This window comes from Diadema antillarum, unplaced genomic scaffold, assembly GCF_040938485.1.
Source record: "Diadema antillarum isolate AM-2024a unplaced genomic scaffold, OU_Dant_1.0 scf00000069, whole genome shotgun sequence".
NCBI lineage: Eukaryota > Metazoa > Echinodermata > Echinoidea > Diadematoida > Diadematidae > Diadema > Diadema antillarum.
This window is the reverse complement of record NW_027270958.1, coordinates 2441404-2459602: the sequence shown is the minus strand read 5'-3', so window position 1 is coordinate 2459602 and position 18199 is coordinate 2441404. Positions and strand designations below refer to the sequence as shown.

The 18199-nt window shown below is 38.6% G+C and overlaps 1 protein-coding gene across 1 annotated transcript in view; it reads right to left on the bottom strand.

The window, feature by feature from the left end:
• The window catches only part of LOC139716770 (peripheral plasma membrane protein CASK-like), a 198072-nt gene that overhangs the window by 122860 nt on the left and 57013 nt on the right, over window positions 1–18199 (bottom strand). The window contains exon 3 of the mRNA XM_071628307.1: window positions 5035–5140. Coding sequence (XP_071484408.1) covers window positions 5035–5140 — 106 coding nt within the window. The remainder of the gene's footprint in view (window positions 1–5034; window positions 5141–18199) is intronic.

The following is an 18199-nucleotide window of genomic DNA, read 5'->3' as shown; positions in this document are numbered from 1 at the left end:
TGTATAGTGTTTTGAGAGGTATTAAAGGGAGGGAGGAGAGAGAAAGATGGATGGACAGAAAGATGGACAGACATAAATACATACATGCATGCATACATAAATACACACATATAAACATATAACCAGACAGACAGATATACATACAGACAGGCAAGACAAGAGATATGATAAAATCAAAAAAGTGATAGGAGTGACAGTAAATGGAACGAAAATTGATGAGAAAAGTAATAAAAGATAGATGAAAGAAGAAGAGGGTGTGGAGGAAAAAGCATGAGAGATAAACGTCATTAGTGTCATCATCAAGATATCTGATCAGCAGATGTTAACCAACTATTCTTCAAACAGACATTTCAAAGTGAACTTTACCTTCCCTATTTAGAGAAAACATGACTCAAGACAATTAATCTATACAACTGCTTGATTCCTGTCAAATGCAGATTGATTGGGCTTTGACACAAAAGAAAATCCACTCTCACAACTTTAGTACTGAAAGGTTTCATGTTATGGGTCCATGTTGTATTGTTCCAGTTACACAAAATATCATTTTCTTTGCAGTCCATTCTATTTTATGACAAAGTGACCTGATGCATTCAGCAGTATTGGCACTTTTTTTCTGCTTTTGCTTTTTTATTTCAACTTCAGTAAATTAACACATGATGGAGTGACCAAAGACATATTTTGTTTGGTATATACATCTCTTTCTCTCTTTTTGTATCTAAGTTCTCAACACTCTTTCTCAATTTATGTCCTTTTGATTGATGTAGACACTCTGGTTTCTTTGATGAAAATTGTATTGAATTCCTGTGTGCATGCACCTGACGGGTCTTGACAGAAAATTATGTCCGACTCTGTTCAGATATATGCTCCAGTATAAACATACATCTGTGCAAGCAAAAACATTCATTCCACATAGCAGTTTCACAAATAGTGGCTTTCTATTTACTTACACCCTACATCCATTTTCCCGGCAATAAGTGAGTAATTCTGTGAGGTACACTGTGTAGAAAATACCGCAAGTTGAATGTCATCTTATGGGAATACCGCATGAGCACTCTAAGAGTCTTATGTCATCCTACGGGAAAACTGAGCGAGTACTCTCGGAGTCTTAATTTGAGAGATTTCCCACAAAAGTCTGACAGACAGACTATGGAATAGGTGACTACCCCTACCAAAAGTTTGATGAATTTCTGTTAGTCTTGATGCATCAAACCCCAACAACGTCGCAAATGCGAACATGCTGTAAAATATGAAAAGTAGAATGCAGGAAAAAATATTCCCACAAACTGCTGATGCAGTCAAGAAAAGACAAACATTTATATCAATGCCACACAGCTTATCAATACACATCTCAGGAAGTACAAATTGTAGTGAAGTATTCATCACTAACTTCATAACTTCATATCTAACTAGGATTTAAATGAATGTGTGGGTCAGTGGAGCACAGTGGGCAATCGAGGCTTAGGTGTGTGTGGCAACAAGACTATGACTCCAGTTGAGGCGAGCACAGCCTAAAAATAGCCCTTTATTTTCTGCAGAGCCCGCTGTCCATCAATAGAATTACTCGCAGGAATGGAGCGCATAAAAAAAAGAAGAAAGTCTGGATGATAAATCCAGCCTCTTCAGTGATACAGCTTGTGGGAATAGTCGGGATTGGGATGGAGGGAGAAGAAGGGGAAAAAAAGAAAGAATTGCATTGTAAATACCAAATGCTGAAATGAGATTCTTTGGATGTATAATGAACGGATGTGCCAAAAGCGGAATGCACATTTTCATGGGGTGATCTTGGCTTTCATCTGTGTGTAAAGGGACAATGGTAATACTGTAAACTACACAGAAGAATGCACTGTGATGTAAATTAGAAATAACACATTCTAAAGTTTGTATCTTGTTTCAGAACTTCTACTAGAACCTGCAGGCTGTTAGTGATTAAAAGTCTGGTTAAATTCATGCATTGTATGCAATTCCATAAAATTGAAATGGTCTTTTTGGAGTACATGAGTAAGCTTATTAATTCTTTGGAATAGAAAATTCAACAGAATAAAATATCTACACATTTCAAATAGTTGTGAAGTCTTTGTAAAATGACTGACAATTGATGTTGAAAGCAAGAAATGGTATTAGACATAGCAAAGTTGGGGGAACATATGAATACTGACAACAAGTGAAGAGGATATTTTTGGTGTATATTTTTGCCATTTTTAAAAATTTTGCTGTGACAGGCAGTGGACGTCACACACATACACCGACACATAACGCACGCGCGCGCGCGCACACACACACACACACAGACAAAAAACAACAACAAACTAACAAAGAGTACATTAAGTAATCATTAATAAAGCCACTGGACTAAGAGTATTTCCCATGAATGGGAAAAACTTTGTTTGATTTCTTTTGGAACAGTGATAAGTCTAACTTGGAAAGATCTTTAATCTAAAAACTGTAAAAACATATCTTTCTTGTAAGAGTGCAGCTTGACAAGGAATTTTGTGGTCATGTCCGGAAGATGCCGCATTAACCACACTTCACACAACAGATATACTTCTTGCGTTGAATGCCCAAACTGTGTACTGCCGCTATAGCATACCTGGTAGATGCCAGGCCGTGTGCATAACACATGCACTATCACTGCATAAATCATGGATATCCCCCTGCACTAATTCCAGTCCTTTGCACAGTGCAATATTTCCCTCTCTGCAAATCATTACCTACAAGTCAACATCGCAGCTTTTTACTGCTGCCTTTGCCTCTTAATCGCTGCAGTTTGAGGAAAGTCATAAACTCACCCTGCATTGCAAGCTTTTGTGAGCCTGCCCACTCTTTTAAAATGTATCTACATTGTACACTGTACATGAAGCTGTCATTTGAACCTTTGCAATTAAATTTGCAGACAACCGTTCTGCTACTTTTGGGGAACATTCTCCACATTTTATTTTTACCCCCGCCAAGGGAGGAGGTTATGTTTTCATCGGCGTTTGTTTGTTTGTTGGTTTGCTTGTTTGTTTGTCCTTGTGCAAAAAAACTCAAAAAGTTGTGAGCAGATTCTGATGAAACTTACAGAAAGGACTGAGAATGACACAAGGAACAGATGATTAAATTTTGGTAGTGATCCACAAATTTGTATGGATTTTATGAAGGATTTTCGATATTTTGGCAGGTAAGTAAATTTACTATTGGACTTCACCTCTGAAGCTGCTTTGGGCTGGTAAACTTCATGCAAAGAGTAAAATCCTTACAAATACTCATGTTTTCATTTAAAAAGTTTGCTAAATCTACCATGAAATGAATAAATCTAGACAAACTCATGCAGCTTTATGGAGGAGTAATATGTGAGTTTTGGTGTCACATTCCACTTTACATGATGGGCCCCTCAGCTAGACTTTTTTCTTCCCCTTTGTTTCCTTTTTCTCCCTCTTCTCTGTCATCTTCCTGAAATTGTCTTCGTCACCGATGGCGAACTGAAATGCGGAAGTACTCTGTTGCCTGGCAACAAAACTTCTATATATATTACAGAATGTCTGTGTCATCACAATAGATCATTTGATAAAAGAACATAAGCCCACAACAGGAAAGAGGGGTTGACTGCAAAATACCCTGGATGTCAGTGACTTCATGCTTTATGGAAAATTTGTGCAGATCAACAAGAGAGAAAATTCAGCCAGCTCAGATGTGAGCCACCATTACCATTGTTACCAAACGTCTTGTATGACCTAACTCACAAAAGCCTTCCGTTGTAAATCTTTTTAAACTTCATCCTATTTTCAAGATCCCACTTTAGACATGTGTATGCCAATTCTAGCTCAAACTTATTTATAGCAATGAGAAACTTTTCTTTGAATGCTTATAGTAACCTACACAATTGCTTGAAGAAGATGATAAACATACTAAACGCACTTTCTCAAGTATATATTACAATGTGACAACAAACAAAGCTGTGTTTCATTTTCTCACAGAATTCTCATTTCAGTCCCAGATTAACATTTCTTAAAGGGGAATGAAACCCAAACATACATGAGGATAGAGTGAATGCAAGAATATTAGCAGACCACATCAGTGAGGTCCGAGGACAATCGGACGATCCGTTTAAAAGTTAGGAATTGTTACAGGCGCATAGTCCCGGTAGTGCAGAGAGCGCTGTTGATGATACTGCCGATCACCGTTAGCGTTGATACGAAGATTGCCGAAGTTGAGCTGTCATCAAGAGTAAAACGCGTAGGTGTTGCTAAGTAACATTGCCTTTGTTGTCTTCTCTGCGCATCACGCAGTCTGTAGTAATGCCAGGGTGCGTGCATATGTGTTTCTTATTATGATATCACAAAAGAAGTTTGCTAAAGCTGTCATCCCCTCAGCCGAATCATGAGCCGAACTGTGATCAGACCACTGGCTACAGTGGATCGGACTTCTTCAGACTCGGGGAAGTGGGCCACAGCATAAGCGCTAATGAGGAGTCGATAGCGTAGGTCTCTATAGGAAACTTGCGCCGTGCGCCCGTGTATGCATTTGACTAAACCACCGCGACCATGTGCCCTTAAAGTTTCGGCTTCACCATCATTGGATGAGAAGATCACTACAGTACTTGGCATCATGCATTTTCAAGGCTATAAAGAAAATATACAGACAATTCCACAAAATTCAATCCTTTTAATGAAAAGGATACATTACCTTCATTCATTACTGACATTTATTAAGGGTAACATTATTCTCCCTGCTTTCTGATAGCAGTAAGTTAAGTGCTTTTTCATTATGCTAGAAACATGAAAAATAAGTTGAAGTTTCTCTTCATCTTCCTCTTTAAATATCATTGTCCCTGCATGACATTATGAACTGTAGTAGTCTCCTCATCCAGCAAGGGCTGCACCGAAACTTTTAAGAAACTTGGCAAAACTTTTGACAAACTATCGAGTTTTCCCCCAACTCCACTGCATGTGTCCTACTAATATTGGTGCAAATCCCTCCATCCATAGAATATTTAAGTTTCATTTACCTTTCAACAAAAAGAAAGAAAAAACAAAACAAAACAAAAGGTACACTCACTACTCAAACACCATGTAGAGGAGTCCATCAGAGCTGTAGGTTTCCAGCAACTCTACAATGTGTGGGTGCTTCAGCATGTGACATATGGAGGCCTCTCTCTTGAGATCTGTGAAAAGGGAGAAAAAAGCGAACAAAAGTTTGACAGAGACCTGACATAAGCAATGCAATAATGATTACCTTTTCTTTTTAATTCAATTCAGTCTGGTTTATTCATACACAAAACTGCTATGGCAGCCAAATGGCTGAATTGCGGAGTAACATAGAATGCACAGCTGTATCTATACAATAATATATAAAATATCATTATTACATTAAAACAATACATAACAATACATACACAAATATACACAGACATATATAATTATACAATTATACGATGAACCTGTGCAAGGATAATAAGTTTAAGAATACACACTAAAACAGCAACAATCAACAATCAATAAGAATATCTGTTATAATATCATAGATAACCAGATCAAAGGTGTAAGAATGATCAATTATAATACTACAGTATTCACAAAAAAAAAAAAATCTATGTAGATTATTAGAAACTAGCAGCACCCGTGGAAATCCACGGGTCTGAGGGGTTTTATTTTTTTCTCTCATATATACGATTTTGCACATTTTTATTGATGAAATAAAAAGAAAAGTTTTCTCATTCTTTCGTCACTTATGCTCTCTTCTACCCATGACCACCATCCCCCCCCCACACACATTTTCGCCCTCGCAGAACAAACAAACAAACAAACATTCAGTGAAAAATCACAAAAAAACGCTTATAAGATTCTCCGAAAGTTCTGCCCACAGATTCTTCCCGTCTGAACGGGGAGATACTATTGACACTATGACTTTGATATTAATTATATTCCTTGCTCTTGCATCCATGCAGGCCCCCGAGGGTCAAGGCATCGCATTTCTTTTTAAATTCCTATTTCTTTTCCCACGCTATGAGAGAAAAATATAATATTTTCGTCTTAAATTGCTCCCTCATTTTGTTTTTAATCACCAAAACTTGGCTTGATATATCATAGAACCATCCGTTTATCTGCTTCAGACTAAACATCATCATTATTATTATCATCATTTTATTATTATTTTCATGCCCCTACTGTTACGTTATTATTGTGATCATAGTCATTAGGCTTTATAAGTATAAGAAACCCGTGGAAATCCACGGGTCTCAGAGCTTCGTATTCTTTCTTTAATATTTCTTCAACCACGTTATGAGAGAAGAAATACACAAAGAATGTTTTCGTCTTCTTTTGCTCCCTCATTTCTGTTTTCATAATCAAAACTTGGGTTGATGGATCTAGAACCGCCTGTTTATCTCATTGATACTGTTTATTGTTTTATTATCATTATAATCATTGATTATGATTATTATTATTATCATTATTATTTTGAGGGAGGGGAGATCATAGTCATTCGGTTTCATTATTATTTTATATAATTCAATGACATGGGGATGACTCAAGGGAATTAAGAAAAAAGTTAATCGGTCAAGGATAGTGAATATTTTTGTCCGTCATGTCAAGGTTACTCTCAAGGTTACTTATTTCAAATAGCTTCATTATCATTGATATTTCATGATTTAAACATTGCGTCTCTTCCGCCTACTCTTAGTTATGGATCATAGCACCCCTCCCCATATGGCCTATTCTCTTATTATCATTATTTCAGTGTATTATTGTTATTGTTATTATCATTCTTATTATTACTAACAATATTATTATTATTTAGGGGAGAGGAGAGAGCAGAGTCATAATATAGGGATGATCAACATAGGGAGGCGGAAATGTTAATTTGTTAAGAATTGTAAAAATCTGTTTCCCCCATTTTTCTGCTCTTGATAAAAAGCCTTTCTGAAGACAGTCCTGCGCAAACTGTCCAAAACTGCCTCACTGCAGTAACATACGTAATCTTGTGCTGAGCAGGACTATTGTTGCTATTGTGCTGAGAGAAATAGAATATTTTCGTCTTCATTTGCTCTCTTTTTTCTTTTTTTTTTGTATCATCAAACCTTGGTTTGATAGATCATAGAACCACCCGTTTATCTGCTTCAGACACAGGTACATTGTATCATCATTATTGTTATTATTATTGTTATGAATATCACCATTATTATTATTATGATTATTTTGTTATTACCATTATTATTATTATATTATTATATTATTGTTATTATTATTATTATTACATTACGACTATAATCTCCATTAGTGGAGGGGGAGATTATATTATAGTCATTAGGTTTAATAAGTAGGCACCTGTTGGAATCCATGGATCTCAGGACCTCGTATTTTTTCTTTCACTCTTTTCCCACGTTATGGGAGAGAGAAAATTATTTTTGTCTTCATTTGCTCCCTCTTTTTTGTTTTTATCACCAAAACTTGGTTTGATGGACCATAGAACTACCCATTTTATCTCCACTTGGAAATTAAAAAAAAAAAGTGGTCGGCAAAGCGAGGGTTTCCTCTACGTCCGCTTGATCATCTTATGAATATTCATGTTTACAGCAGCTACGGCAGTAAACGAATGGACAGCGGCGCGTGTAATGTGGTATGGAAGGGTACGATCGGCAAGGACAAAATTTAAGTGGATATTTAGCCGTCCTAAACAGTCTGAGTACAATGATAACCGACTTGAGAGTAAACTAAATGACGTACCTGAGCTGCAGAGTATCCTGCAGTTGTGCAAAATACAATAAAATAACAGCATTCGTTGTTTTCATTAGGGCACGCCAATGCAAATGGCGAACGTTACTGTACGTAATTGCCCTTGTATGACCGCGCCGTGTATTATACTGTAGTATTATGAGAGTCCATATCACGCGCAGGCAGATAGTGTTTCATGTAACCATTGTCAATACATACACAGGCGCAGGCCACACACTGGCATACCGTATCCACCCGAGAGTACATTGTGTGCGTGCGTGCGTGTCCGCCGAAAGATGTCAGAGATTTCGCTGCACCCATAATCTTTATATCCCACTGTCTCTGCAAGATAAAAGATTCACTATCGAGAAAGTAGGAGTCCAGCGCAGGATTGGTGAATATTAAAACGCTCGGCTCTTTCGTCACGCACAGAAATGCATTATGCATCTATCTAATTAATTTTTCTTTTTCGTCCTCGACGTCGGCACGGAGGCGGAGAGGGGACGAAACCCGCACCATTCGATGCAGGATACTCTCCTGCGGCCGACGGCACCGGTCGCAGCTGCCCGGAGCCGACGGCTCGGGAGGAGATAGACAATCCAGCAACGCCGGAATAAAACAGGAAATACATAAGGCCGCGACAACAACAACAACTTCGCGTATTATATGTATAGAAGATGCACATGGAGAAAGAGGACAGAGCAAAGAGGAAAAATACAGAAAGGAAGATGGAAAGCATGAAAAGGATGACACAGGAGTAGGAAACCAAAGCACTTGAACGAAAGGAATTCAAATATATTAAGACAGAAATGCGTCTGCTTCAATTTGATCTCTTCCTGTTATCTGCTTTCTGGGTGATTGCTCCGAGTGTAATTAGTGGAAGAGGAAGGATTTATACGCCTACTGATACTGTGACAGACTATTCAGGGCTATAACAGGGGGAGTCTGCATCCAACATTGTTCATTTCATCTAATTTGCGTATGACCTTGTTCTTACGGGGATGGCGGTAACACCTTGAGTCAAACCAGAGACAGTTCTGGGATCTATACAGTGGATGGGTTGTGCATATAAGACAGAGTCAACACTACAAGGAGGAACGCTCTGTTAAACCGCAATCCCACTATGCCTGGATAGCACGGCACATAGGTAATTTGGGTGACCTGCACTCCGCCCCTCGTGCTGACAGGTTTGAGGGGTCCCCGCTCGTGACTCCGGTTACAGCCTTCCACCTGTAATCGGACCATGGCGCTGGGAATCAATTTGGGCAACTGACCCGTCACCGTTCACGTCTGGAAGGAGTCAAGCCCTGCCAGTGTGTGGGGAAGGGCACACTTTGGCGCCCCTATTCCCATCCCAAGATGCATTGCCTATTATAAGATCTGGTTGTCTGATGAGGATGCTGCTGTTAGGCAGTCTTCTGTAACTACTAGCTTCTCCACTGACACTTTCATCACTGCTTTTCCCTCCCGCTGTCAGAAGACACTGAGCTATTCCACTCGACAGATTACAGGAGCACTCTTTTGCATGACTCTTTAACCTTCATGCAGTATTGCATTGTAGTGGACACTTGGCATAGAAAAAGAAGAGCTGGGTGGGTGTAAAAGATCACCTGAGCTTCAAGATAGATTTAACCTTAATGAAATCCTTTCTCATAGTTCCCTGTGGTGGCCCATGGATGGGTTGTGTGATCAGTAAAGACCTCTTCAGAGGCCCTACTGTACATACAATCAATGGGCTTACCCCTGGATCTTGCCTTCTCACAATACCACTCATGATACTGCTTAGAGAGGACCATGGATATGAAGAATTAAGATGCCTTTTACCAATCAATGCTTTGGATTTCTGGGGCACTGCCCTGGGGCCCTTCTTCTGAGCCCAAATTTGGAATGAGTTGACAATTAGAATATTAAGTTTGTTTATCCCAACTCATATGGATGATTCTTTCAAAGTACTAATAAACTTAGATCATGCAGGTCTTAGTTTTAAGAACACAAATCATACAAATTATCTTTTTAACACATCATACTGCTTTGGGCCCAATTGGGCCTCAACTGTCACTGTTGTGAACAGCTTATATTTCATACTTCTACAGCTCAATCACATTAAAACTAATCACAATGTAGTGACACTTTTCTACATCTGGTTAAAAAAAAAACAACTCTGTAATTCTAGATCCTATACTAAACTCAGTTTCAGATGCTGTTCCAAAGACTAAAGATTTGAACTTACTAAAGAAACAATGATTATTTTCTCTCACAGTTGGTCTAAAATTTCAATCTGTTTTTTGAAAACATGATCTTGCTTTCTTTTATTCTCCATTCCCTGGTCAAAGGATTCATACTCTCCCCAAACATAATAATGTCATCATACAACTTCCAAAGATGTCACCCCCTTTTTTTTTTTTAAAGGGGATGGCTAGTAAGTGATCAGTGGGAATTAGTGGGAATGCTGGGGATGATTGTTCCAATCCTTGTGGGAACGATCGCCCCGTCACTGTACAGGCATGCTAACCTGGAAACATTGAACTGCACATTACTTGAATATGAGACCATTCTGAAGCAAATAATTTTCACACAACAATAGATATATAATGTACTCTTAAATGAATCCCACAAGGATTGGAACAATCATCCCCAGCATTCCCTCCACTGATTCCCATTGATCAGTTACTAGCCATCCCCTTTAAGTTGTAGTAGTAGTAGTAGAAGAAGAAGTAGTAGTAGTAGTAGTAGTAGTAGTAGTAGTAGTAGTAGTAGTAGTAGTAGTAGTAGTAGTAGTAGTAGTAGTAGTAGTAGTAATAGTAGTAGAAGTAGTAGTAGTAGTAGTAGTAGTAGTAGTAGTAGTAGTAGTAGTGAGTGGCTTGTCTCTCACACTCTGTGTGAATTGGCAAGACAAAAGCATAGTATCTTATCTGACTGCTCGTGGTTTGAATGGTCTACTGATATTGTATCCGTTTTTCTAGGTTGATGGTACTGATCGTGGAGTACCTTGTCTTCTGAATGATCTCCTCCAACAACTCCACCCCCGTTCATCCCTCATCCTCTCCCAGGTAAGCTTACTACATAATATTAGTACCTAATGAGTGTTACATAAAGAAACTCCATATATGCATTACTCATCTCTTACTCTTCTTCAAGACTGACTTAAAGGGGCATTCCAGACAATTTTATATAATTTCACATCATGTAGGACATTTATAAAGTGATAGTGCCATTTACAGATTTTGTGGAACTTGTTGTGGTCCTTGAGCAGATGAACCCATACAATGAAAACCCCAAAACATAACACAGTGAACAGGAATGATGACACAGAGGGTCAAATATTCCAGAAATGTAGCATTGTAATTCATCCAAATCACTACAAATTCAGAAACTCTGTACCCACTATAACCAATTTATAGATGTTCAAATGCATAAGTATAAAATCATCTGGAGGTCTCCTTGAATTCATTGGATTTCTTGAACTACTAATGATTCAAAAGAGGTATTTTGAACCTTAGATATCTAAAACCAGAAATGTTTGTGTGCATTTTAATTTCGTGAATTTTTGCAAGAGCCAAGAGCCATGATATTAAAATGCACACTAAAGTTCTTGTCTGCATTATATGCACTGAAATCTAGAGGCAATTCTCAAAATTGTCATGCTGCAAAAAAAAAATAATAATAATAATAAAAATAAAGGCCAGCAGCTCCAATTCATGAAAATTTCATGCCACAAAAATGTCTTGCTTTAAAGTACCACTGCTGAATTGCTGCATTCATATTTCAGACAAAAAGCTGATGAAACCCAATGATGATCATAACAATCTAGAGAATATCTTTTTGCTTGAGTTCTTGCCATGAATCACAAGCTTACCTACCCTAAAATTCAAAGATGCTTTGAGGCCGGTACAGACTAGGATCTTGCACCCCTTTGTTCATCATGAATGCCCTTAAACATCAGTTTTAGAGGTGAAGATATGACCTCCCGGTGCATAACCGAAGTGACAAATACGCATGTAGCACATATTATACAGTCTGACAAACCCATAACTATTCCTGCCTTTCTGAATGTCCATTGTAACATGCCGTACTGCGCTTAAATGGAAAAAAAAAATCTTATTGACTTCAGTATGATGCCACCTGCCCAAGATATTTTTGTGCACTAGAATGAATTACTCACATAAAAAGACATCCTCCTCGCTTCGGGAAAAAAAAAAATTCTCATATATGAGAAATCGTACACGTATGTTGACGATCGTATGCAGCTTGCAGTTCATGACGGCTTTAGTGAGGATTGCAATAACAGAAATCCAAGCCTTGTGACATTGTGAAGCAGGAAATTTTCACGATCACATAAATGTCAACAATTATGCGCTGCTAAAAGTTCTCAAGTAAGAGATCTTTATCACATCTTTGCTATCAATCACAACTCAACTCTTCCTGGAATATTGGCTATACAATGACCCAACGGCATGACTGCTACACAAGCCCTGGTGCTGAATGTACACCTCGGTGAAGTTATATAGAGATGTAAACATATGGCATATAAGGTTACATCTGTACATAACTTCCCCTTGGTATAAATTAACCCACATGAAGATTTTGATCACAGAACGAATTAACTCCATTCTCGTTAATTTGAGGTAGTTGCAAATACAGACATGGTAGTGTGGGTAGTCACTGGTCATCCAATTCATTCGTTGCCTACTGGGGTACACGCAAAAACCACGAACAGGTATGGTCAGTGAATATGTGCATCAAAACATATGCTCATTGGTAATGGGCAACTCCAGTCAAAATTCTGCGGCTGTGTGTGCATTTATGTAGAGATCAGTGATACTGATAAAGCTGTACGCTATTTGTTACGGGGATTCTCAAATATATCCGAACTGGGCCAGCTTCCCCACTCCATGAATCCCCAGGCTACTGGGTCTTTGAAGCTACTAAAAAACAAGGAAATATGGGATATTCTTAGTCATAACTACAAGAATATTCCCTGTTAGATGAAACAGGCGAGTTATCAAAGGAAAAGTTTTAGTTTGCTGTATCTGATAGATTTACTTTAAAATGTTAAAAAATGGTGCTTACAAAGTTTTGTGATAAAACTCTTTACATCTAACTGCTGGAAAGGCCAGGTACAGAGAGCAGCTGCCTACAACGACTGAGAACTGACAAAGGCTGCGTTTATCTAACTTGAGAGAGAGAATCATGTTTCCAACGCGTTTGGAATGATGTTTGCAAACATGTTTTGAAACGCGATTCTCGGGGTGCCGCGTTTATCTAACCATCATACAATCACGATTTGAGCATTGTCACTGCGCAGCTCCTTTGCGCTGTTTGACCTGGGAAGTAAAGGTCACCTGCGTACCACCAAACATGCCTCATCATTCAGACACAAATAATGGGCAGAGAACACACCTAGAAACAGCTGGGATTTGACTTTGAGATATAGATGCATTTCGAAACGGCATTATATTTATATACTTGCAGAAAGGCTATCGTGGTCTCAAACATGTTTCAAATCCGTGTTTCCAAACGTGTTTGAAAACAAAGTCGTGTTTATCTAACCCCTGAAAAGGCCTCAAACATGTTTAGGATTGTGATTCTGCCTCAGAAATTTTTTAGATAAACACACCTTAAATTCTCTACAAATGAACCAACGAACATCACCGCCACTCCAAATTGTCGGTCAGAATTCTATTCTGCGATGCACTTTTTTCTCCTTCTTTCTAAAACGATGAGGAATTTGCTTCCATCTCTCTGTTTTTTCCTTCTCTTTCCCCTCCATCTATCTACCTATCTCTCTTGCGATGTGGCTCTGTGGCTTCTGAGCTGCTATTATTGGATTCTCTCTTGACCGGTGCCGAAAGGCAAATTGAATCTGCAACGGGCAGAACAAAGGATAGGATGAGGGCTCAAGGGAGAGGGTAAAACGTTATCACCTGGGCGCGCTTTTTACTGCTGAAATGCTCGCCGATTTCATAAGGGACCTGTTCTAATGGCCAAAGCCGTAATTACTGAATTCAGCGAACTATGTAGGTGTACTGTGTACAGACGAGCACTCAGAACACTGCTTCAGTCTGCATCGAAATACATTTCTTTGAGAGAGACACTATTTTATGACTACCCATAAAATACTATATCATGTGGTATCTATATTGGAACATTGATTTTATAATTTTCTTATTGCTTGTCAAATCTCATACATCAATATTTAATGAACTGCTGCTTTAACATAGCTTCTATCCTCCACAACAAAATCCTTCCTGTAAATGTCAATATTTTCGCATGATTAATTTTTCGCACTGAGCGGCTCAAAAACATATTCGCGGGTTGCTGAATTTGCGCTGTGCAATTGTCAACCCATTCACAGTATGCAGAGAAAATTGTGAGGATATTTTCGCCGGTTTTAGAATTCGCACGAGCCAGATGTAGCGTGAAATATGCGAAAATTAATGTACAGTGAACATTTCTAGGGTTACTAATGTCTGAAGTGGAAAAAGGCAGTTTTAGCTGCTATTAAAGCTCAAATGAAAAAAAAAATGAAAGAAAAACAGTTAAAAAAGGGAAAGAGATCCTTATAATAAGTGGGTCAAAGCTTTTATTAGGACTACTTTGTTTTACTTTGTTTTTGGATATCTCTGCCATTTCAAAACCTATTTTCATCAAACAAACTTTGAATTCTTCTTAGAATTGTATGCTCTTCAATATTTCATTTATAATAGTGGTATCTAATCATCTCGTAAAAAGTTAATATCTGAGTGCCCCATCACAACCAAAGCTATACCGTCCCTTTACTGGGGAGGTTTAATGTGAGGGGAAACTGAAACAATGTGCCCATCTCATTAATTCAGGAAACACAATGCAAGAATGCTGTGCACAGCATCTATGCACTGTCAACTTTCACAATCTACAGACTGAAGATTACAGATTTGTTGGAAGCACGTCACGTCAGGCAATTAGCCGTGTACGGAGACGGTAATAGACGAGATGAGATGCGGAACTTGGTAGGGGAGGAGGGGAGAGGGGAAGGGGTGGAATCGAAGAAGAAAGGAGATAAGAAACGAGGTAACATGTGTAAAGTACACGGAGCATGTTCTACTGGATTAATTGAGATCTAGGAGGGGGTTGTGGGAGGCGGCAAGAAATTGGGTGTCGCCTTAATTGCAGATTCTACGCAGACATCCTCAACCACCCCGCAGCGCATGCATAGCATACGTGTACAGCACATACTCAGTACAGTGCACCTCTGGAATGCAAGCCGGTAGTTGATCAAATTAGAACGAATGTAAATCAATCAGCAGAAATGTACATGTAGGAATCCCCTGGGTAAAGCTCCCCTTACATGAGAGGGGAGTGAAGTGAATGTTTTTCACAAAATATCATTCACCTGTTAAGTCTCATGGTCTTACCTTCCTTTAATATCGCATGGCACTCCATGGATTTTCAAGGTGGGGTTTGTACATTGCTAGGGAGAGAAAACAAAAATGTTCCTCACCCAAAAGCCCCAAGATGAGCTACAAATTTCATCTGTGCTCTTTGAAACAATTTGATTTGTGGTCTTAACATTCATAGTCCCACAGATGATCCACAAAAGAAAATGCATCTAAGAATAACTAGAAATGTCGCTATGGCGACTGATGCCTCCGCCATAATGCATGATTCTCCCAATAGGCGTATAGTACAATGTCTTCACAATGTGTGATCCATGACAGTTTCACATAACTGGCAAAATATTGAAATGACAGGTTTGTCAGAAATGTCTCGAACTGGGTTTGCTATACTTTTCTAAGAGTGCAGGTACACATATTTGGGGAACTGACAATTTTAACTTGAATTCTGACCGACCTTTTTATAAGTTTATGCATTGAGTAATTTCCAAGGTATGAAGAAAGAGTGTAATGACGGTACAAAATAGATTTTTTTTTCTTTTTTTTTGGGGGGGGGCATTGAAACCTGGCCTTTGACCCTTAACCTTTGACCTTTGACCTTCTGGCTGGAAATTTCCCAGAGAATCTCCATCAGGTAATGCATGTATTAAGTTTTGAAACTAATAATGCAAGCATTGCATATATATACTAGTGTATGAGGGAAATAGTAAAATTTTGAGGAGTTGACCTTGACCTTTGACCCCTGACTATTGACCCATGACCCCTAAATTCCCTAGATAATCCCTGCCAGTCAGTACATGCGTATGTACCAAGTTCCACGAAGATACATTGAACCATATGCGAGAAAAGTGATATTGCAACATTTTCACCTAACCTTTGACCTTTTGACCTTATGACATGAAACTCTCTCTGTAGAATCTTTACGCAGTAGTACATGTCCACACCAAGTTTCAAGAAAATACCTTTGGGCATTGCATAGATATGGGGGAAATTGCAACATTTGTAGCATTTGACCTTGACCTTTTGACCTTTGACCTCTTGCCAATGTCACTAAAATGTACTCAACTAATTGTCCCATCATACATCATCCTTGGACCAAGTTTGGTGAAAGCTGCTTCATCCAGTTTTGAGTTATCACGTAAACAGATAAATTTTAGGATTTGACCTTGATCTTTGACCTTTGACCTCCGTCCGATTTCACTGAAAAACTAATCAAGTAATTGTCCCATCATACATCATCCTCCAACAAAGTTTGGTGAAATTTGCTCCATCCAGTCTTGAGTTATCGCGTAAACGGATACAATTTCATGATTTGACCTTGACCTTTGACCTTTGACCTTTAGCCGATTTCACCCAAAATCTAATCAAATAATTGCCCCATCATACTTCATACTTGGACCAAGTTTGGTAAAATTCCAGTAAATATTACTCAAGTTATCGCGTAAACGAAAGCGGACGGACGTACGGACGGACGTACGGACAACCCGAAAACATGCCTCCCGCACCACTTCGTGGCGGAGGCATAAAAATGCATTCCATGAAGATGTCTACCCCTCCCCCCAAAAAATAAAAACCCAAAACAACAACAAAAACAACAACCTGCTGCATCAGGCACTAACGCAGAGTGGTACAATACAATGTATATTGTACATACTATGTCCTAGCATCCTGGACTCACTGATATTTAAACTATCATAACTTTCTTCAAACTTACCAAACTTTGGTCAGACCACTGATCTAAAATGATCTGTAACTTTTCTTCCAGTATTCACTCCAGATCTAAAAACACTAAAACTTTTTTCTTTGGGTAAATACGGCTTTGAATGTTCAACCAATGTTTGCAACTTCTGAAAATGTTGATCTATGGGGGCCTATAAAATATTTTACAGATTATAGCAATTTTTCATATGTCATCCTTGAATATTATTCATAATTTGAACTTATGAACAAAACATGTACACAACTCGCTGCCAAGGGCATTACCAGTGGTGACAGAAATAAATGCCACTGAGTTCTACACGGGTCAAAAAGCATCATGAAAACTTTTATCTTCTTCTTCTTTTTTAACTCTTTATGTGCCATGGTGGAAACCCCCTGTGTGCCACGTTATTCTGAGACACGAAGGTAGTCATGCTTTGAGAAAGAATTCTGTTTTTCCATTTGTATAACTTCTACAAATTTCTGTTAAGCTGGACATAATAGTGAGCAAAGTTAGGGGAATGTCAAACTTTGTTTCTATGTACAATGTATAACAATTCTATTTTCAATTTTTCTTTTGAATTACCAGTTGCTACATTACTGTAAAGGCATGACTTTTGCATATAAAATAGTGACAGAAACTTAGAATGTACACGCAAATCTAGCTGAGAACACCGCCTGATAATCAATCACCACATAGAATGCAAGCCGTATGTGAGAGGAACAGAAGTGCGAGAAACTCTTTGATTGTACCGCGGGATTAGCGATTTATCGATCGGTTTTGGTGGCTTTGTTTGTTGAGCAGAATACGCGAAGTTGGCACGCCGTCAACTGAGCCGGACGTGCGAACGTGGCACATAAAGAGTTAATGCTGGACATGTAGTGTTCCCGAAAATTGCAGAACGATGCACTGGACATTAAAATATGAAATGTATGAACATCACAGGAATTCAACAGAAATTGGTACTTGTGATGTCAATATTTGTAGGTGCCATTTATCTATCCCTCACAAATTTTGGCTTCCAAAGAAGAGCTACTATTACTTTCACAACATGTATTTTCTTTTTTCTCAAAAAAAGGAAACATGCACAATGACATTAGGCGTTTTCACATCAGCCCGATAAAAATCCAAGCTCGAGATATTTTTCGTGATTGCGAATTAGAGCGCTATTTCATTTCTTATTCACATCAGCCCGAAGAGAATTAGCCCGAATTTTTTTCGAGCTAATTCGACAGCTGAGTATGTGCAAACAGCATCAGTAATGTGTGTGCCCTCTCAAAAATTCCTCATGATTTGTGTGCAGTTTGCCTCGATCGGGTCACACACGCTAGGCATGATGGGATGCATTGCGCTAATTTCTCGATTCGTTTTCACATTATCAAATAGCGTGCTACTATCCCGCTATTTCAGAAATTTCCCGAGTTGGATCAGAGCGATAC